This window comes from Etheostoma spectabile, chromosome 5, assembly GCF_008692095.1.
Source record: "Etheostoma spectabile isolate EspeVRDwgs_2016 chromosome 5, UIUC_Espe_1.0, whole genome shotgun sequence".
Lineage (NCBI taxonomy): Eukaryota > Metazoa > Chordata > Actinopteri > Perciformes > Percidae > Etheostoma > Etheostoma spectabile.
In genome coordinates this window covers 14,040,332-14,047,139 of record NC_045737.1, presented here as the reverse complement: position 1 = coordinate 14,047,139, position 6,808 = coordinate 14,040,332, and the positions used below count along the sequence as shown (strand labels likewise).

At 42.4% G+C, this 6,808-nt stretch overlaps 1 protein-coding gene across 2 annotated transcripts in view; it reads right to left on the bottom strand.

Annotated features, from left to right (window-relative positions):
• The window catches only part of fras1 (Fraser extracellular matrix complex subunit 1), a 242,061-nt gene that overhangs the window by 2,679 nt on the left and 232,574 nt on the right, over nucleotides 1-6,808 (bottom strand). For both annotated transcript variants that reach the window (XM_032515432.1, XM_032515434.1), the window contains exons 62-72: nucleotides 6,456-6,731; nucleotides 6,048-6,280; nucleotides 5,790-5,950; nucleotides 5,337-5,551; nucleotides 4,517-4,667; nucleotides 3,862-3,969; nucleotides 3,565-3,724; nucleotides 3,168-3,284; nucleotides 2,722-2,888; nucleotides 2,229-2,434; nucleotides 893-1,039 (exon numbers count right to left, since the gene is read on the bottom strand). In XM_032515432.1, coding sequence (XP_032371323.1) covers nucleotides 893-1,039; nucleotides 2,229-2,434; nucleotides 2,722-2,888; nucleotides 3,168-3,284; nucleotides 3,565-3,724; nucleotides 3,862-3,969; nucleotides 4,517-4,667; nucleotides 5,337-5,551; nucleotides 5,790-5,950; nucleotides 6,048-6,280; nucleotides 6,456-6,731 — 1,941 coding nt within the window. The remainder of the gene's footprint in view (nucleotides 1-892; nucleotides 1,040-2,228; nucleotides 2,435-2,721; nucleotides 2,889-3,167; nucleotides 3,285-3,564; nucleotides 3,725-3,861; nucleotides 3,970-4,516; nucleotides 4,668-5,336; nucleotides 5,552-5,789; nucleotides 5,951-6,047; nucleotides 6,281-6,455; nucleotides 6,732-6,808) is intronic.

Genomic DNA, 6,808 nt, shown 5'->3' with positions numbered 1-6,808 from the left:
AGTTATTTGCTGTCAAAGTGACACCAAAATGAATGGCAGTCAAAAGAATGCTAGCAGCAGATGATGGCTTGTTAGCCTAACTCCCCATAGGAGGTACGCTTTCTGGATGCTCGCTTACCCCCTTGGGTGTCCCTGGAAACTGAGAAAAACTCATTGATGCAAGTACCGCTTATTGCCAGAGGTGCCACCAAAGATAACGAAATGGAGATCTTTGAGATTGTTACTTTAAAAAGAAAACCTTGAACCTCTGTGAACTGACTTTTGGCCACTTGGGTGCAGAGGACACAAGTTGTAAATCCAACATCAACATTACATCATGTGTGGGTGCCTGGATAGCTTAGTTGGTAGAGCGGGTGCCAATATATAGAGGTTTACTCCTCGACGCAGCAGGCCTGGGTTTGACTCCAACCTGCAGCACTTTGATGCATGTCAGGGAAATATCTGTCTCTTTAGCAGATAAATGCTCCACTATGTTTACTACATTGTCACCAACTGTGTCTGTCAGCGGTTTGGTGCTGAGCAGGTAGAGTACAGTGGAGTTAAGAGCTTTTCTCTGAAAATAGCAGCCTGCTGCAGCTGGAAACAACCCTGATGAGAGCAGTGACTGAATCAAAAAAAAAACTAATGAACTGGAAAAACTAAATGGTAACATGGTAACAGCAATGTCTCTGATTGGTGGAACTTCACTTAAGCTTGTGGGGAATAAGTGATAAAAATGAACTCAACAGAGGAACGTAACATTTCCACTCAATGAAACTGAAATCAGGTATGTATCAGAGTGAAATTAAATTCAGGAAGCATGTTTAAAGCTACGCCCATCAAATCACTCAAAGACTGAAGAGGATGAAATATCTCAACACAACATTGTTGTAGTACATCTGGCTCCACACACCTTGTAGAGAGCATCGACCTTCATTGTAAAGCCGTCGACGCCCGGCATTGCTGTCATTGTCTGCAGCTCTGGGATGTCTGAGGCAAAGTGAGCCTCGAAGGGAACGTCGTGGAAAAAATTATCACATACGTCTGGCTGTTTACGATCCTGTAGAGGAAACATGAAGAGGGGAAAACATTTAAAGCACTTTAAATTAAACTTGTCTTCCTTTTCCTTGTTTTCATCTGTTGGACGTTACAAATCATTTTGAAATTCAAACAACGACTCTACAAAGTGACATTCAAGAAATAATTGTCTGCAGCTTAGTATAGTGTAGCTGCAGGGCAAAGGCATTAAAGCAGTATTTCTGCTGCACATCATGATGGTTTATTAACAACAACAAGCATCAGAAAGATAATTCACATGGTGAAAACCGTCAGTAGTGTAAATAACCAACAGGCTTTGAATGTTTTTGAAATGAGAACGTTTAAAGAGGTGGGACTGGTCAGACGGGTGTGACAGGAAAAAAGGCGGGGTGTTAGCCTACAAGGAAGAATAATGTTATCGTAGGTCATCTTAAGCAAATAAATACAAAGAAAATCTAAAGTGCGCTTTCTCTTTGAGACAGATATAAAAGGGTAAATTAGTTTGTGTTTTCTAACCATAAACAATAATTTACAGCACTTTTCTTAACAAGTACACTGTAAAGTTACTGCTTCTCTTCTTTTAATGTAAAGTCCAGTCTCCGTTTTATGAAAATGTCATGGTTGTCATGGAAAAAAACAAGAAGAATTTATATTAGACAGACATTTGTCATTTTTGTAGGACATCTATTTTCTAACTTTCTCCCTTCTCTCATATTATTTAAATGTTTATGCTGTTTCCTTGTCAACATCTATTGGATCAATTTCACAATTAAATGCCTATAGCAGTTCAATCCTTTCCCTTTAAGCCTTTTATGATGAAACAACAGCAGGAGGAATCAATTTTTAGTAACAGCTGGTAAACACATAAAAAGGACCGGGTAGTGGAACTGACCAGATTTAATTAATCAGTGATTGAAGCAGTGTTTCTGTTCAAATTAACATGGCAACCATTACAAGGAAAGCAATTTGGCTCATTTTTCCTCAGCCTTTTATTGTTCATAAAAACCTGGATGTTATGTAAAATATTTTCTTTATCTGACCAACAGAGTTATTCCAAGTGGTAACACCGTCTGAATCCTCAATATGTATGTATTTATTATTTAATAATGATCTTGGTTATAATATTTACCCTCGGGTTGGCAGACGCATTATGAAAAAACATTTACCACAGACCAGAGTAAACAGAATTAACAAATAAACATTGATTGTACCAGCAGCAGGAAGCGATGTTTGAGGTGTTTGTTGGGCTGGATGCAGCCGTACTGCGGCCCCTCGTTGTACAGCGTGCCTGTGGGGTCAAAGAAGGGAACGTATCCATCCCTGCCGGTGCAGAGGTAAACCTTCTCCAGCTGCAGTTTGTAGGCTGCGTTCAGGTTCTGCTCAGGGTTCCACAACACCCTGCCATACAAAGTCTGACCTGCAGGGGCAGCAGAGAGACAGGTTGTCTTTTGTTTGTATGCGTGCATGAAAACCCAAACCTACTTGATCTGCGACTTAAATGAAGTTAAGATTTACAACGGTATCTTGTTACAGAACTTCTTAGTAACTCATAACATAACGTATGTTAATAAATGCAAATCCCACACCACCGAAGCAACACCCAAAGGCTGGTGATAAGAAAGGTCAATAGGAAATCTCCTTTTTATCTTTAGTCAACTTTTCTAAAAGGCTGTTTAAAGGTTAGTTGTGTTTCTCTACACATACCCATTGAGAACGCTCCTTTGTAGTCCATCTCAGCCATAGAGACATCAGCGGTGGCAGGGTCCATCATGAACACCTTATCGTTGTTACACAGCTGGAACTCCGTGTTGAGGGAGTAAACCACCGGAACGGGCCGGTTGGTCTGCTGGAAGGCGATCGGCACCAGAAACCTGTTTGAGGAGAACGAGGCAGTTCAGTTTTTTTGTCCTGTTCCCACAATCAAACTCATCCTTTTTTCTTCTTTGATGGAATCGGATTAATTGTTATATGATTGTGTTTTATCTTTGTGTTTTTTTCTTTTCTTTTTCAAGCTATGTTGATTGTACCAGAAACAAAACTACGCTGTAACTACACTGTAACTGTATCAATGCACCACCAGGCTCTTGAAAATATCTCAATATCAAACGCAAGACTGTGTAGACTCAAGTTGGACTTCAGCAGGGACGTACTTCTCTGGAGCGTGAGCTGTGCAGGACAGAGGTTTGTCACCGGGGTCGATCCAGGGCTGAGTGGGCTGGACGGTGCAAGGGACCAAGAAGACAGTGTACTCTCCAGAATAGTCCTTCCTGTTGAAGGATTCACAGTAAGAGAACACGAAAAGATTATGACCAAGGCACTGTGAGGTACACTGAAGAATTGAAGGGTTGATTTGAAGAGCAGATTACAACCTTATATTAATTACAACCAATTCTACAAAACTAATTTTAACAATCTGACAGTTTTTTTGAAATCTTGAAGCAGTTTAGCAGGAAAAACTCCAATATTCCCCTCCAGCTGAACTAGCTGATTATATCAGTATGTCTCCTGTTGCTCCCTCTGATTATGGTTGTGGATAAACTGAATGACCTGCTGTAGGAGCTGGTGGCCCTCCACAGCTGGTACGGTGAGTCAAAGGTCTGAGCGCTCCACAGCAGCTGAATGTCAAACTCGATGCCTCCGAGGTGGTCGGGAGCCATCAGGTGGGACTTGTGGCCCGGCAGCGTGTGGTGTTCAGGGACAAACTGACCTGGAGGAAGGAAACCAGAAAGAAAAATGAGATAGAGAAGTGCGCTTCTTTGCTTTGAAGTAGACTGGCTGAGAACATCCTTAGCTTCACATGACGTACAGTATATAGGAATACATGGTATAATAAGAGCCACTGACCTCTAAACTTGGCGTGGGTTTTGAACTCGATCACCAGCCGTCCGTCTTCTCTGATGTAGATCCTGATGATTTGCAGTCTGGCTGAGAGGACGCTGTCAGTCTGGATACCTGTCCTCAGAAAACACCACCCGAGGAAGTCACAAGTCAGAGGTCAGATACAAGAATAAAGCAAAAGTGCAACACTGATCAGGCAAATAAAACAACCCAGGGACCACAGATGCAAATGAGTTATGTAGCTAACTCTGGCTCAATGTTTGTTGTGCATGGTGCCTGTTAAATAAACTAAACTAAGCTAAACTAAAAATAATAGGATCCTGATCATTTCACATAATGTGTCAGATGTTGGACCAAACATGGACCAAATGCACATCTAAATTAACATTAACTGAAAGTATAAAAACATGTTAACTGTATAACGTTTGACATTTTCATCTTGTATCTCCTCACTTTTCTCATATCTAATATAACTACAGGGGACCCTCCTGAGCAAAACCACAATATAAATAAACAACTATGCAGATACATGTCTAGTCACAATGTCAAGAATAAATGTAGAAATCCAACTTCCTATGTATGCAGCTGAACCTGTTCTGCTCTGTTTTCACATGAACTATCTATACAAATTCAGATCTGCAGTTTTTCTTTTGGTCTTGACCTGTCCTCCAGAGCACGGTGTCGTAGAAGAAGGAGAACTCCATCTCAGTGTGGTGCTCCAGAGAGGCCCAGCCTCTCGGTGCCGTCACGTAGATGTAGGACACGTAGAGAGGAACCTGCACCGTCAGGAAGGACTGAGCCGAGTCCCGAACCTGGAAGAAGAAGAGTTTATGTTGGTTCTCTACCTGCAGACTGGCACTCATCAGGGGGTCACATTAGGTTTGAGCAACTACTATCAGTGAGTATTTTCTACAGATTATCTTATTTAGATCTGACCTACACTAGGATCGATGGTCACAGATGTAAAAATGTATAACTTTTTCTCTATGTATTTTTCAAATTGTCTTCACCAAGGACATACTACTCTTAGTTTATATGTCAGCATAGGAAACTGGAATTCTGTAAGAATACAAACTGATTAAACTTGCCAGTTCTTTTTTGACCTTGCAAACAGCAGTTCACAAAACAATCTCAACTTCAGGTTCATTTACAGTTCTCTTTTGTTCTAGAGCTTTTTACAGCACTGTATGTTGCACGTTGTTGCCAAGGAAAAGAACTGACTGTCAAAGTCTGCTTAAAAGTTTTAAGCAAACATGGACATTAAGTCATAAATGTGCTCAGAATAATGGAAGGTTTGAACATCTACAGTTCCATGACACCTAACCAAACCTCTGATGATGAAGACTGTGTGAAATGGTCAAAACCCTTGGACCTTTAGTAGAGTTCAATCAACAACATTTTGGTGGTGATTTAGAGATTCATCTTAAGAAAAATATCAAAAGCTACTCAGTCAAGGTGTCTGTTTGACTGTTCTTATGTACCTGGAAATCGGCGGTGACAGAGCCGCTGCAGACGTCGATGAGCTCCGTCATGTCGTAGTAGGCATCAAAGGTCCAGATGCAGCTCTTGAGGTTGAGGTGCTTGTAGAGCTGGATGCTCTTGGCCTCACGGACATTGGGGTTGAACTGGTAGGGGCGGTCGTAACCCGGGCCCAGAGAGATGCTGTCATAGGACACGTCGTCCAGGAAACCCGTCTCTGTGGAAGAATGCCGTCAAAGTTTGTCTTAGCTGAAACAGATTCAATAAATCTTTGTGCCACGGTCACTGAAAATTAAAGTTTCTGATCTCAACAAAAATCTGGTAAAAGTTTAAGTCTCTAATTTAGTGCACATGGTATATTACATTGCAAGCAACTGCATAAACAATATGTCAGCTGTTTCAGCTCTGATTTTAAAAAGATTCACCGAAGGTCCATGTGTGTTTGAGTGACTGACCGGAGAGACCCTGCAGTTCTTTGACGGTAACGAGGTTGGAGCAGACGTGCTGCTGCCTATAGATGGACTCTGACAGCAGGAAGTGAAGGTTGTGCAGCGGCATGGTGGACACCAGGGGGAGCATGCCGTCTTGATGGGGGATCTGCACTGAGATATGTATGCTGAAAACACAGGGACACACAGAGAGATATTAACAAACAATACATAACACTTCGCTCCAGACTTTTGTACAATTTAAAAAGGCACTGGTTTGCTCACCGGTTGGGGTGCTCCTTGTGCTTGACGTCCAAGTATTTGAGCGTGGCAATGAAGGACTGAGCCTGGAAGCCCCTGGCGGTTCCCGTGGTAACAGGCGTGTGGCAGATGGAGCCATCTGTGCCGATGGTGGCGATGTTGCTCCTCAGTGGTGTTCCAAGGTGTCCCGCCTTATCCCTGGCCTGAGCAACGCAGCGAACGTGGAAGCGACGGCTGAAATAAATACTGTCCAGGACCTTAGAGACAGCAGAAAGGATGAGACATGAGAGACTGCACAAAAGTGGCTATTCTGTTTTTTTTTTTTCTAATTGGTTTTACCAGATATTGCTGTCTTTATCAAATTGTTGAAACTGGTCATGTTGTACTGATGACTTTACATTAAACTATTCCTTTTCAAAAATCCCAGCTCACCATATGGTTGACGCTGGTATATGGTGTGGTGTCTGTGACTGTCTCAAAGGGGGACCGGGCACCGCTGGTGTCAGTGGGTGCCGCCACTTCCCAAGAGAAGTGAACTTGGGTCTGGTTGATGCCGGCCTCTTCGCAGCGCTCCTTCATCACAGAGTACTTGGGGTAGTGAGGGTCACAGGGGGTGATGCACACCAAAGGGTAACCAGGAGAAGGTGTCTTCTTGCTGCCCTCCTTGGTCACCTCCTGGACGTGATCATAGTCAGCGAGAGAGACCACCTGAGGAGGAAGCAGGATGGGTACTGATCACTTTTTTGTTTTATATATATATATATATATATATATATATATATATA